Below are 19,652 nucleotides of genomic sequence, written 5' to 3'. Positions count from 1 at the left end.
CATGCATATGCCAAAAGTAGTCTAATAGCCTCTAACCTAGCAACAGGAGCAAAAGTTTCATCAAAATCTATTCCTTCCTCCTGATTATATCCTTTGGCCACTAGCCTAGCTTTGTTTCTTATTACTATTCCATCTTCATCTAGTTTATTTCTATACACCCACTTGGTGCCTATAATTGAAACATTAGGGGGTCTTTTCATTAAAGTCCAAACTTCATTTCTTTCAAATTGGTTTAATTCCTCTTGCATAGCATTCATCCAATTATCATCTTTTTCAGCTTCTTCTAGTGATTTAGGCTCTATTTGTGAAACGAAAGCAAGATAATTACTAGTATTTCTTAGAGAGGATCTAGTTCTTATACCTTGTGAAGGATCACCAAGGATTAGATCCTTTGGATGACCATGTGCATACCTCCATTCCTTAGGAAGATCTTGATTTCTTGATGGAGGTTGATCTTCTTCACCTTGCTGATTTGTATCTTCTTTGATCTCATCCTCATGTTGTTTGTCTTGAATGGAGAATTCCTTCATTCGGTCTTCAAGTATACCTGCATCACCATCTTCTTCTTTTCTAGAAGAATCTCCATTAGCTTCATCAAAAACAACATGAATGGATTCTTCAACAACGAGAGTTCTCTTGTTGAAGACCCTGTATGCTCTACTAGATGAGGAATAACCTAAGAAGATCCCCTCATCTGATTTAGCACTAAATTTGCTTAGATTGTCCTTTCCATTATTTAAAATAAAGCATCGACAACCGAAAACATGAAAATAGCTTATATTTGGTTTCTTACCTTTTATTAGCTCATAAGGTGTTTTCTTCAAGATGGATCTAACTAAAGCACGATTCAAAATATGACATGAAGTATTTATTGCTTCAGCCCAAAAATACTTTGGTAGATCCGATTCGCACAACATGGTACGAGCCATATCTGCTAGTGTGCGATTCTTCCTTTCTACCACCCCATTTTGTTGGGGTGTCCTAGGTGCCGAGAAGTTGTGATTGATACCATTTTCTTCACAAAATTTTTCAAAATACTGATTTTCAAACTCGGTACCATGATCACTCCTAATTGCTTTTAGTTTAAGATTGAGTTCATTTGAAACCCTATTATGAAACTTGATAAAAGCGGGAAAGGACTCATCTTTATGTGCAAGAAATGAAACCCATGTAAAACGTGAAAAATCATCAACAATTACAAGACCAAATTTCTTACCCCCTAGACTAGCAGTTCTAGTGGGTCCAAACAAGTCCATGTGAATTAGTTCCAAGGGTTTTGTTGTTGAGACTATGTTCTTAGACTTGAAAGAGTTTCTTGTTTGTTTCCCTAATTGACATGAGCACAAATTTTATTCTTTTCAAAGTCTATTTTTGGTAGTCCTTTAACTAGATCCTTTGTAATTAATTTGGAGATTAGATCCATGCTAGCATGCCCTAACCTACGATGCCATAACCAACTAATTTCATTGACTTTGGGATTCATGGCTACAAGACATTGGCCATCCTTCATGGTGAGATCATCAAGATCTACCATGTAAACATTTCCATGCCTATGTCCTGTGAGTATGATCTCATTGTCAATTGGACTACTAATTATGCATAGTGATGATTCAAATGATACTTTAAAGCCCTTGTCACAAAATTGACTTATACTTAATAAGTTATGTTTTAGCCCGTTAACTAACAATACATTATCAATAAATGAGGAGGGTGATATGGAGATTTTACCAACACCAATGATTCGGCCTTTAGCATTATCTCCAAAAGTGACTAATCCTCCTTCTTTTGATTCCAAGGTGACGAAGAGACTCTTGTCACCGGTCATATGCCTTGAGCAACCACTATCAAGATACCACATTCTCTTTTTATTTCCGGCGGCAAGGCATACCTGCAAAATGATCATGTGAAGCTCTTAGGTACCCAAGTTTTCTTGGGTCCTTCTTGGTTAGTGTGGTTGGTTCCCTTAGGCACCCATACTTTAGTTATGTTTTTAGCTTTCACAAATGTACTCTTGTTAGTTTGGATCTTTCTTTGAATACAAGAGTAGGCTTTATGTCCATTCTTTCCACAATGAAAGCATGTAGGTTTTTCAGTTTTTACATTTTTTGCTTTTACAAAGAAATTCTTTAGATATTTTTGTTGTTTGTTAGTTTTATATCCCAATCCGGCTTTATTAAAAATAGCTCTTTGATTTGAAAGAATAAGATTTAATTTTTCAGAGCTTTGTGTGAATCTTTCAACAATTGGTTTGTACTTATGTACCTCATTCTTAAGATTCAAATTTTCTTTAACTAGTTCTTCCTTATCTTTTTTAAGAGATTCAACATTTTGTGCAAGTGAGGTATTATTATCAAGTAGGGATTTTATTTTTAGATTTAATTCCTTAATTAGTGTTTTTGCCTTTTCATTTTCAATGCTAAGTTTTGAATTTTTGATTTCTAGGTTAGTAGTGTTAATATTTTTAACGCTCTCCTTTTCAATTAATAGGTTTTCAATATCTTCCTTCAGTTTTTGATTGGAGGCTTTTAATTCTTTATTTTTTGCTCCTAACATACTACAATCACCCATAAGTTCTTGAAAAGCTTCATATAATTCTTCTAAAGTAAAATTTATAGTTGGGTTTTGACATACCTCGTCGTCTTCGAACGCCATGAAGCATAAATTGGCGGTCTCTTCCTTCTCTTCCTCGGAGGATGATGTGTCACTATCATCCCATGTTGCCTTCAATGCCTTCTTCTTCTTCTTTCCAAAATACTTCTTTTGTTGAGGGCATTCGGAACGAATGTGTCCCGGTCTCTTGCAGTCATAGCATATGATTGGGTCTCTTTCTTTTTCTTTTTCTTTTTCCCAATCATTTCTCCCTCCAAACTTTTTCTTAGGGAAGGGTTTCTTTTTCCTCATGAATTTTTTAAACTTTCTAACTATCAAACCCAAGTCCTCGTCCTCACTTTCTTCCTCACTCTCACTACTTTCTTCTTCACACGCACTCGAAGCAGCCTTGAGTGCAATTGTCTTCTTCTTTAGCAAATCATCTTCATGTTGCTTCATCGTGAGCTCATGCGTCATTAATGAGCCCAAAAGTTGTTCTAGCCCCAAGGTGTTGAGGTCTTTGGCTTCTACGATCGCCGTGACCTTTGCTTCCCATACTTTTGGCAAAGACCTGAGAATTTTACTCACAAGCTCCGGATTAGTATAAGATTTACCCAAACTCTTTAGACCATTAATTATATCGGTAAAGCGTGTAAACATGCATGTGATGGTTTCATTGGGTTCCATCTTAAACAACTCATATTTGTGAACTAGAATGTTCACTTTGGACTCTTTGACTTGATTTGTACCCTCGTGGGTAACTTCAAGCCTATCCCATATTTCCTTAGCGGAACTACATGTAGAGACTCTATTGAACTCATTTACATCTAAAGAACAAAATAATGAGTTCATGGCTCTAGAATTGAGTTGAGCCATCCTATCATCATTCTCATCCCAATCCTCCTCAGGTTTGGGAACTCGAATGCCATTAACTACGTGTGATGGTTCTTGTGGTCCCTTGACTATAACCCTCCACAAGGCATAGTCTTGTGCTTGAATGAAGATTCTCATTCTAGTCTTCCAATAGGTATAATTTGTCCCATTGAAGAGTGGAGGTCTATTGGTTGCTTGCCCCTCGGCAGGAACATTGTTAAAGGGTGTTGCCATCTAGATCTTTGGCTAAGACGGTTAGGTCTTTTAAGAGATACACAGAGCACCCGCTCTGATACCACTTGTTGCCCAGAGATGGTCACCCAAGAGGGGGGTGAATTGGGTGTTTTAAAAACTTTTGACTGTTTAAAAATAGAACTCACAAATGTATGAGCTAAACAAAAATAAAGCTATGAAGACAAGCAATCGCAAACACAAGCTTTTATAGTGGTTCGGAGCCTCCACCGCTCCTACATCCACTCCCCAAAGCACCGTTGGGAATTTCCACTATAATCCACGATTACAGTACGGTAGTTTTGCGAGTTCACTACCCAACTCGTTGTTTTACACTGGGCTAACAACAAACCCTAAAACCCCCAATTACACTTAGGCTTGGGACGCCTTTCCCTTGTTCCAAGTCCCTTGACTGGAACAAGCACTACAATAGAAGATTTTACAAAGGATTAAAAAAGCTCTAAATAAGCAAATAAGACAATGATGAACAATAGAACCCGGAAGAATCCTTTTGCCGTTGGAAGCGTGAGAAATGGTGATTCTTCCGATGTGGATCGCGTAGGTTTGAGTGTGAGCTTTGAATGCACGAGCGGAAGAGAGTAGTTGAGCTTGAAATCACTTGGAAAGCTTGAAAGCACTTGATTTCTTCACTTGAATGCACTAACTCCCTTGAACCTCTTTTTCTTTCTTCTCTCTTGAATGATTTTGCTTTGGGTTGGTGAAGTGTTGTTTAGAAGCACTTAAGAGGTCCCTTTTATAGCCCAAAAAGCAAATATAGCCGTTAGAGATAAAGTGAAGGAGATTTGAAATTCAAACCAAACCTGAAAAGTTGTCAGTCGCGTCCCAGGCGTTCCGGGGACATCTCCGCTTCAACGAGAGACGTCTCGGCTACAAGATTTTACTTTTTATGTTGTCTGGGGACGACTCGGCTCTTTACGGGGACGACTCTGGAATTGTACTGTTTGAATCCTTGCCTTTCTGATTTGCTGAGAGGGTCGTCTCTGCACTTTACGGGGATGTCTCGGCTTGTTTGCACTTTTTGAATGGGGACGACTCCGCTCCCTCGGGGACGACTCCGCTTCTTTATCTCAGAAAAACATGTCTTCTGGAATTCCCTGAGAGAGTCGACTCCGCTCTTTCAGGGGACGTCTCCGCTGCCTTATCACCGAAAAAATCATTCTCTGGAAAATCCTGAGAGAGCCGTCTCCGCTATCTAGGGGACGACTCCGGAGATCTGCTTTTTACTTGCGGGGACGACTCCGCGTATGGTGGGGACGTCTCGCGCATGTCTCTTGAAAACTGTCTTTCTGCCGCCACTGAGAGAGTCGACTCCGCTACTGAGAGAGTCGACTCCGCTATCACGGGGACGACTCGGCAGGTGCCGGGGACGTCTCCAGACGTGCCAGTTCTTCCTGTTTGTGCCAGAGACGTGTCTGAGACTATCAGGAGACGTCTCGGCTGTCCCTGAACTTTTTCTTTCATCTCAAAAAATTCTTCAATAAATTCATAAAAATTATGGGAACTTGCCTAGACATTTCTTAACAATATTCTTAATAAAACACATGAATTTCTCAATTAAATTGTTAAGATAAATGGAATTATACTCTAGTGTTTTGTATTCATCAAAATCCATTAGGGGGTCAACACTAGGCTTGTCCCAGTCTAGGTACATAGATCATGTGCTGAAAAGATTCAGCATGGAAAGAAGTAAAAGAGGTTACTTACCTAAAGTCATGGCATACGTCTCTCTAAGAAGATGACTCCTAAGACATCTGAAGAGAGGAATAGAATGTATTCTATTCCCTATGCTTCGGCAGTAGGATCAATAATGTATGCTATGCTATGTACCAGACCTGATGTTGCTTATGCCTTACGCATAACAAGCAGATTTCAGGCTGATCCAGGAGAGGATCATTGGATAGCTGTGAAAAATATTCTTAAGTACTTGAGAAGGACTAAAGATATTTTTCTAGTTTATGGAGGATCTGAGTTGAAACTAGAAGGATTTTCTGATTCTAGTTTTCAGTCAGACCCAGATGATAGCAAGTCCACTTCAAGGTATGTCTTTACCCTAAATGGTGGTGCAGTGAGCTGGAAGAGTTCCAAGCAAACTGTAGCTGACTCAACTACTGAGGCAAAATACATTGCTGTAAGTGAAGCCGCTAAGAAAGCTGTCTGGATGAAGAAGTTCATCTCTGAGTTAGGAGTAGTTCCTGAGATTGCTGGACCAGTCCCAGTTTATTGTGATAACACTGGAGCTGTTGCTCAAGCGAAGGAACCAAGGTCTCATCACAAATCCAAACACATTCTAAGACGCTTCCACCTCGTTCGAGAGATCGTCGAGAGACAAGACATAGTGATTGAATGAGTAGACACAAAGAACAACCTAGCAGACCCGTTCACTAAAGCTCTACCACAACAGCAATTTGATCGCCACCTCGATTGTATGGGGATGAAATATAAGGGCGATTGGCTTTAGTGCAAGTAGAAGATTGAAAGAATAGATGCCCTACAAGCCAATCGCAATATGTATTACGAAGGATTTTCTTTTGATTTTCAAAATCATGTACATGACATTTAAATATAAATAAAGGCATTGTGTTTTATCATATATTGTTGATTATATTTGTGATAAACCCCTTAGATTAAAACAATAGTTTTGAGGCTATGATGAGATCATACTAGTAAGACCTAAAATCCTAATCTTAAATATTTTCAGTCATTGGTACATTGAGTCGGGGATCAATGTTTACCCAAAAGACTGGCACATCTTATGTATGCTCGATGCAGAGGGTGATTAATCTCACAATCACTTGTGTAGAGACACTAATACAATGATGTGGGTGCTCATTAGAGGAATGAGTTCACTGAATTGACCTACAAAAAGAAATCTTATGAAGTCTTACTTACATGTTAAAAAATGATTCTCTTAGTGGGAGTTGTGCAACTGATCCTTTGACCTGAGATCACCATAGTATCTTGTGCACATAAATTCATATTTTGGTTTCCACCCATTCATGACAATAAGTTGTGTACGAGGTCTTCTGGATATGGTGGATTGTGTACGAAAGTTATGAGTAGGTCAACAAGGAATTAATCACTTTTAGTAAGAAAAGACGCATCCTATTTATTCTAATCATATGATAATTCAGGGAGCCTTTGATCAAAGCACAATGAAAATTGGAAAAAGTTTCTAATGTTTCATTATTCGAATTATCATTAGAATATTGAGAAATATATAAATATGAAATTGAGTTTGACATATATTCATACTCATATACATATTCGGGATACAGTTTGATTAAAGGATTGAATTGCACGGTAACTTGCCACTGAAGGGTATTTTTGGTATTTCTACCAAATTTCATATTTTTCGGGTAGACATGACACGTTGCTAGACGTCAATCTTGTCTTATAGGTTTGATCGAATTAAAGAGTTTAATTCGATCACCAATTAGAAAGGATTCTAATTGTTAAGTTCGGGTTCGCGCAGTTTGGACTTAAATCGATTAGAAGAGTTCTAATCAAGTTGGGTCAACTCGCACTCACACCCATTGCTGGCTAAGTATGGAACCCAATGGGTCACACACAAGAAAACTTATCAAAGGTCTAATTGGATTAGATCATGTTTGCAAGATAAACATCCTAGCAGGTATTGCAAACCCTAGCTCCCGATTCAAATTAAATTCGAATCTGATTCTTAGATTAGGTTGATCTAATATGATTAGATCATGACCTAATATGGGTTAGCCAAGAGTTGGAACCCATTTGGCTTTAATTAGACCTGATTTGATTAGGTTTAATGTTTCCTTTAAGTTGGTTAAACCCAATTGGATTGGGTTTGATAGGGCCTTCACTTCTGGACCATTGATCGCTCCCTGGATGAAGGATCTGGTCCACTGGTTGGCGCCTTCATCTGGACCATTGGATGGCTTCCTGGATGAAGGATCTGGTCCACTGATTGGCGCCTTATTCTAGACCATTCGATGGCTCCCTGAATGAATAATCTGAACCATTGGTCAGCGCCTGAATCTGGACCACTGGATGGCTCTCTGGATGAAAGATCTGGACCATTGCTCAGCGCCTGAATCTGGACCACTGGATGGCTCCCTGGATGAAAGATCTGGACCATTGCTCAGCGCCTAAATCTGGACCATTGGTGATGGTATCTTGCTTCTGGACCATTGGATGGCACCTTAAATGATGATGCCTTGATCTGGACCATTAGATGGCGCCTAGATCTGGACCATTGGCTTTGGTTCCCGGCATTTGGGCCCTTGGATCATCAGGATTTAAGAGGAAGACGTGAGAAAGAAGCGTATCATTAGATACGGCTTTTTCTAAAGCTTGATACGCCTCCCTCTCTCTCTTGTTGGCATCCTCTTATCACACCCTTTGATGCATGAAGGGATGGCTAGGATGCATCCCTTCACATCTATAAATAGGGAGCCATTCCACCGTATTCTCCATTCCAACTCCATAGCATTCTCTCTCCCTTATCCCTTCTTTCTTACAAGCCATTGTCTCTTTCTAGCATTACTTCTAGAGTGTCCTAAGCCAAGACAAGGAGGTCTTCTTTAGGGCAAAAAGATTAGAAGTGATTTAGAAGGGTGAAAGAAAAATAAGAGAGAAGAGCAAGCAAGCCAATTTAAATCTTTTGGAAGGATTCAGCATTAAGGATCAAAAATCTTTGGAGCTAAAGTCTTGATCGAGTTTCTGTGTGGATCACCATTGGAGGGCGGACACTTGGACGCCTCGTGAAGATTCTATAAACTTGGATTTAGCGTTACAGGTATTCTTCTATTTCAGCATTTATATTTATATTGTTTGATTGTTACCGTTAAGGTGATCTAGGCTTATAAGGATTTCATGTCAATGGAATTTATTAAGAAATTTTTAAAATCCCTAGCTTCCGCTGCCAATCATGACATGATCGGAACCCTTCAACAACTAGCGCTAAAGTTACGAAGGCAAGAAGGCAAGGAGTTAGTTCACAGCGTCGAAGTTTGGGTCAGGTTCTATGGTATTCCTCTGGAGTTTTGGACGGTTATTGGGTTGAGCTACATCGTCAGCGCTATTGGAAAACCTCTTCACTCAGATAGAATGACAGGAGAGAAAAAATGCATTAGCTAGGTGTACTACTTACCAATTAGCAGACCCTGTAGCCCACTAAGGTTGTGCATCTATATTCTTAAATATTGGGCAACTTTAACAGTATTAGGCTGTAATAATAATTGGAGGCAACTCCATCAAAACTAGGAATGTGCTTTGAGTGATAGCTTAATTTTGAATCTTTGTGATAGTGGTGGGGAGTCTGATTAATCATTCCGTAGAAAGGATGGAAGCATTACTTGTGGAAACATTTAAAAAGTTCCTTCCAGTTTTCACGCTTGTTTGCATTCCCCTAATAGCTTAAAAAGAATGGTTCATCTCGATGCATATGCTACTAACCCTCTTCATGATGCTCACCAAAAAAATGCCTTGTCCGTGATGAAAAGGAGTACTCCACCTGATAGTATATGCTTCCTCTTTGTAAAATAATGATGTAAAATTTTTCACAGATTAATAATCAATCCTCTTAATTTGAGGACCAAATTATCCCACCTATGATAGAAAAAATAAAGGAAACAGATAGTAGTGTTTGAGATGAACACGGGACATGCCATATCCATTGTGAGAAGAGCCACGCCTTTCAGCCACAGAAATTAAATGACCCCAGGAAAATGACATCGCACCAATACAAGATGAGAACCCTCCCACAGGAGCCGTCGTTCAAAACGCAACCTGCCGAAATTTTAAGGGCTCGTTTGGTTTGCAGAAAGTATTTTTCCTTGTAAAAATATAATTTCTGAAAAATAAATTCCTAAGAAGAACATACCTAGAAAAGTACTTTATATTTGGTTGATAATGAAAAAGTGACAAATTTCCAAAGTGCTTATGTTTGGTTAGGCATCCATTTTCTGGAAAAGTTATGTATAATTTCTATTATGTCCTTAATAAAAATTAAATCTTTAATGCCTCTTTAATGCTGAAGGGGCTTTTTGGAAAAAAGTAAAAATAAAGTGATTGCCGCCAAATAGAAAAGTAACTTTTCCATGTTTTTCATGGAAAAAATTTTTCCATGAAACGTAGGAATCATATTTCAATGAAAATATAACTTTTTCGTCTCTTTTCTTTAAAAACTTCAATAAATAAAAAGCATCTCATTACTTTATTTTTTTCGTTGGCCACATTTTCCTCTATTCTTTTTTCGCGAACCAAACGAGCCTAAGGTTTCAAAGGGTCAGTATCTGATAGTTATGGTTCACGTACGTACCACGGATCTGTCCACTCGTCACCGGTCCGGTTCTCCCGCACGTCTCACGCGTGGGGTTGGGTCTGGGCTAAGATTACGAGCATGCCAGGTTCCAAATTGGACACGTATCTTAGAGGTGGGGTCCAGTACAAGCTCAACGGACGTATTTCCTCCTCAGGTCCCATCACGAGTTTTATTTAAGTTCCTTCTAGAAGCGCCATATGCATCGCTCGGATGACGTCAATGGATAATGGCATGAAGCGTCACGAATTATGATGGCAGTGTTCGTACTTGGGAGCGAACCACAGCCTCTCACCAACCTCGCCCAAGAGAAGGTGGCGTCCAAAGAACAAACTGGTGGAGGCACATTCAATCATGTATAATATACTAGGCTGTTATTAACCTAGTAGAAGGCAAGGCTCTTTTGCAACAATATGTACTCTTTGATCAACGCCATTTTGAAACATGATTGATTAAAAAAAACACATGTTCATATTTTTATAACAATTCTCTTCTTTCTCTATAGATATACTTTCTTTATCGGCCGGTGCAAGTATGTATTCGAGCACAATTCATGTGCTAGCGCGAGACCTCTAACTTGGGCGGATGCGTAAGTTATCATAAAATATATTTATAAAATTCAGGGATTAAAAATTGACTTTCATGTGATGAACAGTAGTTAGATGAACATAGGATATATAAATGAGAGACAATCTAATCTATGCCGAACTATCTTACAAACCTAATATGATGTAGGACCCACATAAATAAGCGTGTTGTCGCAATCTGGCAGCCAGGTCTTTGTGTGCTCTTGATGTCCCGATAGCATCGTGCAGGCGAGCCATGAAGAAATAATATTTAAAAAACAAACAAAACAAAAGGAAAATAATATAAATTAAAAGTTTATATATATGTAAAAAAAGAATAATACGCTCAAGTCTTTTAATATAGGAAGGTGCTCGGATCTGGAAAATTAAACGTAAGACAGAGTAAAAGTTGACAAGCGGCAGTTTTTGCTTTTTAAAGTCTTTTTTTTTTTGACAAATAAACGTGATTCAGACCACTTGATTCAGACCACAAATAATACTCACCTACTCTCACGTATTGCATCAACTCACGACCACATGACCTGTAGATTAATGAGTTAAAATTGGGGCCCGGCCGGCATTCCTCTTCTCTGAGCAGTTCTCTTGGTATTTTTATACACTGTCAAGCACCTAATCCTAGAGTTCTCTTTTGTAGCATCTCTAGGGAATCCATCAATCAATCGGTTCATCAAGCACATCAGCCAAACAAAGGAAAAACCTTAACTACGTATATATACTAAGACAATGAAGAACTAATGCCAGATCCTAGCACTTTTAGTGGAGCATTTTCGATGGTACAATATTAATATACCAATATCCAAGCATGAACAGCGTTTATTGAATGGACTAAAGTGCTATTCAAATTGCTCACAACATTGTTTTTCATAAACACGGTAAATATTTCGAAAATTATTATTATTTTGGGCGCCAACACATTGTTCGTGATACTTAATTCACGGTTTTTTTCAATAAACTCAGTTGATCAGATAGCTAATATTTTCATCAAAGTGCATCTACTTTGCCGCTTTTATGATATGATTTTCACACTTAAGTTAGATTCTACTTTACCATCTTAAGTTTGAGAGGACATATTGAACACATTTAGTATCTTGTTATGGTATTTTCTGAGTTGCCATATCGTTAGAGTGTGTATTGATGTATATATTATTGTAATAGCAATTATAAAATATAAAAATAAATATAAATTATTGATACATTCTCTCTTTTTTTATATTATAACGAGAAGATGTGTCAAATGTGCATCAGCAAAATTTCTATCCATAAAATCTGCCATGCGTACCAGCCGCATGAAATTCCCAAAATGTGACGCGAAGGGCGTAACGTCAGGCATTAGACATCAGCACTTACGACGTTTACTTCACACGTGAAACAGGTACGTCCAGCTATAAATAGGCCCTCATGGCTGAGAGCGAGCACACCAAACCGCGAGAACTAGCGTACAGCAAGTTCAGAGAGGAGGCAATTAGAAGCGTTTATTAGAAGGAATGGGGATGAAGGTAGAGCAAGTTCTTCACATGGTTGGAGGTGCTGGAGAGACCAGCTACGCCACCAACTCCAGGGTTCAAGTCAGTCATCGATCTTCCTTAGCCTCCTCATTCTATCCCAAGGTTTACATTAAGTATCAAGTCCATTTCTAACCTTCTGCTTGTGAATTTTCCCAGGAGAAGGCAATATTTGAAGCAAAGCCCATAGTGGAGGAGGCCTTGAGAGAGGTCTATAAGACTGCCCTGCCTGAGAGCATGGTGGTGGCTGACTTGGGTTGCTCTTCTGGTCCTAACACATTTCATGTGGTTTTCGAGGCCATCGATATCGTGGACGATCAGAGCCGACGGCTGGGACGGCCCCCGCCGGAGATCCTGTTCTTCTTGAACGATCTCCCGGGGAATGACTTCAACAGTATTTTTCAGTCTTTGGAAGTACACGAGGAGAAATTAAAGGAAGAGAAGCAAGAGTGGATTCCGCCGTTCTATGTTGTGGGAGTGCCTGGCTCTTTCTATGGAAGGCTTTTCCCCTCTCGAAGCGTTCATTTCTTCCACTCTTCCTACTGTCTCATGTGGCTCTCTCAGGTTTGCATCTTTCCTTCTTTTTCTATACCTGCATATATATGATACTCTCTATTTTTTCTTTTTTTCTTTTTGTTAAATGTGCATATAATAATTTTTCTTTTCCGGTAAATCACATAAGACTCCTTGCACACCCATTTTTTAATCAATTGGCTACACATGAATCAGCAGATCCCAGTGTCACACGGCAACCCACGGCTCCGGCTGTCTCTTTGGTATGAAAGAATGATTAATATTTTTTTCACGACATCAAACTGTTGGATCATGCATCGTATACTTCTCGAAGCACTCCAAACTCTCTTCCGTCTGTTTGCACGATTCTTGTAGCAGCTGTTGTGTGATCCAACAGTGCATATTGTGAAAAAAAAGGTGAATCACTTCTTCACACCAAAGATAAAATCCGAAGCCGCCGATGTATTATATCACATGGAACCCGATAAACTATGTGCCTTTTTTTTTTTTTTGCTAATACGGGTGGATCATACCTGACGGGTACGGATATCCCCAATAAAGTCAAAAAATAGGATACCTCGGAGTGCCAAAGGCAGCTCCCCATCTCCAGTCCACAAGGTGCCTCCGGAATGACTAGCTACATACGCAGCCACCCAATCCGCCGCATCATTGGCTTCACGGTAAATATGCTTGGCTTGAAAGGCCCATCCATCCCTCACCACAGCCCAAATGTCCCGAAGCAAGGGATGGTCTGTACCGTCACCCCTAGGAACCCCCTGGATCCAACTGATAACGGTAACAGAATCACCCTCCAGGATGACAGACCTGGCCTGTAACACATACCGGGCGTGGCAAAGGCCCGCCCAAGCAGCTCTCAGCTCCGCACTCGGCACCGAGGTGTCAAATAGCTGACTACCCTCAGCAGCCACGACCCTGGCAGACGGGTCTCGAATAACGAAACCCGCGCCTCTCCTAGTGCCACCATCTAGGACTGACCCATCAAAGTTGACCTTGAAGAAGCTCGGGGGTGGGGGCTCCCAGGTGAAAAACACCATGCGGGATGATGCCGATCGAAGCAGAGTGGGAGCTCAAAATGTCCCGAGCTATCAAGGTCGCTCCAGCGGGGGTGATATGACACAACTCTGCCGCCTGACAGCGGGCACTCTCGACCACAAATCTTGGCGACATATATCGTTCGCCGAATGTACGAGCGTTCTTGGCCAACCAGATTTGGTAGGCGGTACAGCTCGCTCGAACCACCACCTGACAAAGCGTCGAGGACTCCGAGCCCTGATGCATAGACTGTAAGAACTATGTGTCTTCGTTGAGCACTGATGACATTCATTTTGGGATTGGCAGGTCTAGCATATGATGTGGCACCCACCGGTATATCATTCATGTTGAAAATATTATTTGAGTTTTTGGATAAATAAGTACTTAATTTCTATCCTAAGCATGTCGGTGTAGGACTAATTAAATATGTCGGCACTGACACTTTTCATCAGGCTAAGAATCTAGATATAATCATAAATATCATGATCAATCTGTAATCAATCCCTTTTATGATTCTATTATTGCGGTTTTCTTTAATTGACATAGGTCATGATCAGGTTTGATCCAAAACTACTTGTAACGATCGAGGATCTTACCTAAAAAGCTAGCCCAAAAGATAATTTAGATTTCTTAGTCCTATATATTATCAAAATTTACCAAGGGAGGAGTCAATATGGGACTAAATGCGTATCCGCATGAGTACTCATACTTATACCTCTTACCTTGTACAAACAAGCATCCAGCCAAACCTCCTAATCTCCTCTTTGATGTTTTTTTCATAGGGCTTTTTTGGGTCTAAGATCCTTAAATGCACCACTGGACTTTTGTAACACAAGCTCTGACCACTGTACATTATATTTCTGAATATATTAAGGTGGGGGACACCGTCACACCTAACATCTCCCTCCTTCCTTCTAAACAAATAGTAATAATAATAAAATATTTTTTATAACTAAAAAATCTGTAAACCGGTAAAACTAAGAGAAAATATATCTTTTAAATTAAAAAAATGTAAAATGAGATTCTTTCCAGAAACAAATTGCATATACCGTAGGTGCCAATGGGTTGAGTTTAGGTTAGATTTACTATATATAAACTCAAACCTAATTAATACTTTATATCCATAATCAGTATTGGATCTCAAAAAGGTCATGTATTAAATCTGATTTTGGGTAGAAATTGGATGTTCAACAAGCAATTTTACTATGTTTTAATTTTTTAAATCCCAAAATGCTACCTTATGAGTTGTGAAACATGAATATATAAAAATATTAAAATTATAGCTAAAAGAAGGAACTTTTTCAACTCTTTTGTTACCTAAGCATCCATGCGACTAAAAGACGTGAAGAATGGAAAAGATTCTAAAATAATGGAGATCAATATAAGTATTAAATAATAAAAAATATACTATAAAATGGAGAACAACAAATGACATGGATAACAATTTGGTAGAACACGATTGATTATGATCTCGCTTCTCTCCTTGATTTTTTCTTTTACGATTAAACAAATTATAGATGCACAGATATATATACATGAATGTATATTTATATATTTATATATATATATATATATATATATATATATATATATATATGTAAGTATATATATGAATATATATGTGTGTGTGTATACATATATGAATATTTTAATCCAATCGAATTCATGTTTTTGGGTATAGACCTACCTAATCAAATACCTGAGCCAAAAAAATCTGGGTCTAAACTCAGAATCCAAACCCAATATTTTGTGTTGATTTTAGGTGGGGTTAGTAGGTTATCGGCCTCTATTGATACCCTAGCCATACTCATTGACAAGAAAATCTTCATAAAAGAAGTTCCATATTCAATCCAAGATAGTAGTAAAATGGTAAATACCTACCATAAGAAGTGTCACCTCTTGGCTTCTAATGAGATGTATCATATGATCGGACGGACTTTTGTGCCGTCCCATATTGATCATGCTATACCCTACTAGTATGGCAACATGCAATAATAATGTTCGATTTGACATATAAGCCAAATTGGTATGTGTTGCTCCAAACCAAACGGCATCACTTGATTTTGAATGGTACCATATAGAGACATTTCTTATTTTTGCAACCATATGTCATTTAATATTTCAGGATACTGATTTTAATTTTGAAACTCTAGGTTCCTCCAGGAGTTGAGAGTAATACTGGTGTTCCATTAAACAAGGAAAACATTTACATATCAGAGACAAGTCCACCTACTGTGGTGGAATCATATCAAGAGCAATACCGCAGAGACTTCACGACATTTCTCAAGTCTCGTTTCCAAGAACTTGGTTTCGGAGGACGAATGGTCCTATCGTTTTTAGGAAGGACTAACAAATATGCACCAAGTGGAGAACTGAGCCAGCTTTGGGGACTACTGGCTGAGGCACTCAATGCTATGGTCCTAGAGGTATATATGTTCTCCTCTTTTATAAACTTATGGTACTATTTGGGTGCCGGACTTCATTCATATCTTTGTGATATCTCTCTTGGAAGAAAGCATTTAACAAGAAGGCCAATGGAAAGAGAGTTGAGAGGGATAGAAAGATAAGAGAATTGATATAGAAAGATGATTTCTAATCCAATACTTTGAGTTCGTTTGGTTAAGGGGACATTCCCATCGGGGGGCTAAAAAGAGATCCACAACATCTTTTATGTTTTTATTGTTAAAATGCTATTTAATTTGCTGCGTATATTGACAATCGATTCTTTGAAATGTGTTGATTATTGTATACAGGGTATCTTGCAAAAGGAAAAGGTGGATGCCTTCAATTTGCCTTTTTACGCACCTTCTATGGAGGAGGTAAGGGCAGTGATACAAAGCGTAGGATTATTTGATCTCGATCAAGTAGAAATATTCAAGTCGAACTGGGATCCATTTGATGACTCTAGTGATGATCGCATATACGACAATATTATAAGCGGAGAAAATGTGGCAAAGTCTATAAGAGCAGTGATAGAACCCGTGATTGCTCGTAGCTTTGGGGAGCATATACTTGATGATTTATTCTCAAGATATGCAAAGAATGTTGCAAGGCATCTCTTGGAGGAGAAGACTAAGCATCCTGTTTTTGTCATTGCTTTGAAGACAAAAGTGTGAGGATCAATTTGGATCTTTAATAATCCATCGGTACAATTCACTTGTCATAATGGAAAATCAATAAAAATATTGATTATGTCCTTAATGGTTGTAATGGTATTTAGAAAAGATTGAATCATTATTAGTATAAAATGGAAGCTTGTTTCCTACTTTCTGTAATGCTTTCTTTTGTTCTTTTTTTTCTCATTAATAATGTTTGCTAATTTTTACACTTATTCAAAATAGAGAAATTGATGACAAATCCTGAAATTTTATCAGATGTGTTTATTTAAAGAGTGATGCTGTAGCAAAGCACAAGTTCAATTTACAAAAATACTAGTTTGTTGGCTATCCAAAAACTTGATTTGCAAGACTAGAGCGGATAAGTAATAAAACCTGAGAGACAACTTTGTCTCTATTTTTCATAAATTTTTATATAAAAGTTAAGGTTGAGTATCTATTCTATATTAAGCACAAAATAATAGAATTTAGTATGAACTTTTATTTGAGAGAAATCTACAGCCTGCTATTCCAATACTTGGGCTCCTTTAAGCTTGGTTTCCATATACTGGTGTGTTTGTGGACTGAACGCATACAGGCTACCACAATTGGATTTCCCCTCCACCACTTGGAAGCGTTGCTTTTGATGCAGATGGGAGAGCACGGAAATTGCTTATCCGTGGGATGAGATCTGATGTATGGATGCCTACATTCTATGCAAGATTGGGTTAGATTATGTGGTGCAGATGCGCGGACATATAGACAATTTTGAATCTCTCTTTAAGAAGGAAGATTTGGGTTAGGTTTTATTCATGTGATAGGTTTGATGCAAAATTCCAGATTTTTATGTTGTTGCATATGTTGAAGAGCCCAAGATTCATGGTTAATGGCTTGATTAGGGTTAGAATTCGTTTAAATGGTAGGTCTAGTAAAAACTCAAGAGGGTTCTCTCTTTCTAGTATTTGATGGGGTGTCATGTTGAACAATCCTAGGGTTTCCATAGGCTCGTTTGGGATGAAGACCATGGCTGGGTTTAGGGTTTATCTGAGGGTAGTGCAAGTTTGACCAACCATGATCACGACTAAGTTTCAAGGTGTAGAGTTCTTTCGAGCTAAAAATTAGTGCCCCTTATGTTCATTTTAGGGTCATAAATAGAGGACAAGTAATATGTTAAAGGTTATTATCCTTTGCCATGAGTGGTGATTTCTAGATATGTGTATGGAGGTGCAGTTGCAAGCAGAAAACCTGATATGATGTTGTGACATCAAGTATTGTTTCATTTGGAATAGTTCTAGGGCTTTCAATGCTACAAATTTACCTTGGGTCCTTTTCATCATGCCCCTTTGCTCTCTGTCCCTAACTTTGAGACATAAAACCACTGCAACGTTGGATTAAGAAGATACATCATTGTATTCTGCGCTTTTGAAATGATCAAAGCTTTACTTGATTCTCCAAGATGAGAAGATGCATGGGTTGCCTCATATTTTTCCGAAGCTTTCTTGAACTTGAGATAAAAAGCAGAAAAAAGATCGAAAAATGGTTTGGCCTGAGCTCAAGAAAGCTCTGGGAAAACATGTGTAAATCCACAAGAATTATACATAGCTTTATTCTTAGGATCTACCTCACTATGCACAAGGTACGAAATGTTGAACTTTTTTTCCTTATTTTCGATTTTCTGTGTCTTTTCCCTTCCTCTTTTCTTGAATTGATTTTTATTTCCCCTTTTTTTGGTACAAAGGTTTCCCCTTTCAATTGCTTCTTTTAACTGGTTTTGCAAATTTGTTTGTTGTTGTTAAACTAACCATCTTTATGCATGAGCTCTTCTCGACATCAAAAGATACAGTAGTTAAGAGATCGTTTTTGATTTCGAGGTGTCATGTATATATTTCACCTGCATGATTTTTTGAGTAAACTTAGAATAAGACGGTTAATTATCAACATAAAATGATATATCTCCACCATGTAAATAGACTTTTATTGAATAAATTTGGGGGAAGTATCTTACTTCCTCCATTACTCATCAATAAAATGGTATAAATTTATTTTGAGCATTTTATTTACTATATAGCTATCTGCCGAACTAAGCTATTGGAGAAAAAGAAAATTAAGAGCACTGACCACTTGGTCATGCCTCAGGCTTTGAACTCCTTGGTGAAGTTTATATATATATATATATATTGGTGAGAGGCAAAATGGATCGTCCAGCCCACAACAAAAGGACCACCAAATTTCGGCCCAACAGACACCAACGCCGACCAGACGTATCCTCGGTCCGACCCAAAATTAACCCAACCTCGGACTCTGCCGAAAGCTCCTTCAACCTCGGATATTCGCCGACGCGCCCGACCAAGTTCGGGACGCCCTCTTTATTCGCCGATACGCCCCGGCCAAACTCAGAGCGCCCTCCTTATTCGCCGATGCGCCCCAACCAAGCTCGGGGCACCCTCTTTATTCGCCGACGCGGGGTCGGGGCGCCCTTTCCAATTATACGCTCCGACCCCTGAGCTCGAGGCGCTTCACCAGGCTCGGTCGTGGCGCCCTTTCCAATTATATGCCCCAACCCCTGAGCTTGGGTGCTTCACCAAGCACACCTCGGCACCTGTCAAGCTGACCTCGCCAAATGCATGATGCGACCTATCAACTAGTTCGGCCTTACCGACAATCGCACCCATGTGCATGCCCACGCCCTCCTACGTGGCCGTACACCGCGACGTCACTATGCCACACTTTGCTAGCTAGGCCATGGCAGTCAAAGGACAGCACCATGCTATTTCGGTCATACCCTGCTACGACTATCAATGCCTTACTGTTCTCAAGAATGGACTCCACCGCGTGCCACAAGCAAACTCTGGCTGCATGCCACTCCCACTCATGATGGGAACGGGACATACAT

The 19,652-nt window shown here is 39.1% G+C and overlaps 1 protein-coding gene across 1 annotated transcript; it reads left to right on the top strand.

The window, feature by feature from the left end:
- The first annotated feature begins 12,018 nt into the window (after positions 1–12,018).
- Positions 12,019–17,553, top strand: LOC149751645 (anthranilate O-methyltransferase 3-like). The gene is made up of 4 exons (XM_089926098.1): positions 12,019–12,161; positions 12,258–12,662; positions 15,818–16,090; positions 16,418–17,553. The coding sequence occupies exons 1-4, from the start codon at positions 12,081–12,083 to the stop codon at positions 16,778–16,780; spliced, it is 1,122 nt and encodes a 373-aa protein (XP_089782224.1). The 5' UTR covers positions 12,019–12,080; the 3' UTR covers positions 16,781–17,553.
- Positions 17,554–19,652: the final 2,099 nt, after the last annotated feature.

This window comes from Phoenix dactylifera, chromosome 11 (genome assembly GCF_051530095.1).
Source record: "Phoenix dactylifera cultivar Ajwa chromosome 11, Ajwa_hap1_PhDact_Kaust_v1.1, whole genome shotgun sequence".
NCBI classification, from domain to species: Eukaryota; Viridiplantae; Streptophyta; class Magnoliopsida; order Arecales; family Arecaceae; genus Phoenix; species Phoenix dactylifera.
Note: the sequence above shows the minus strand (reverse complement) of the source record. Positions and strands in the feature narration are given on the sequence as shown.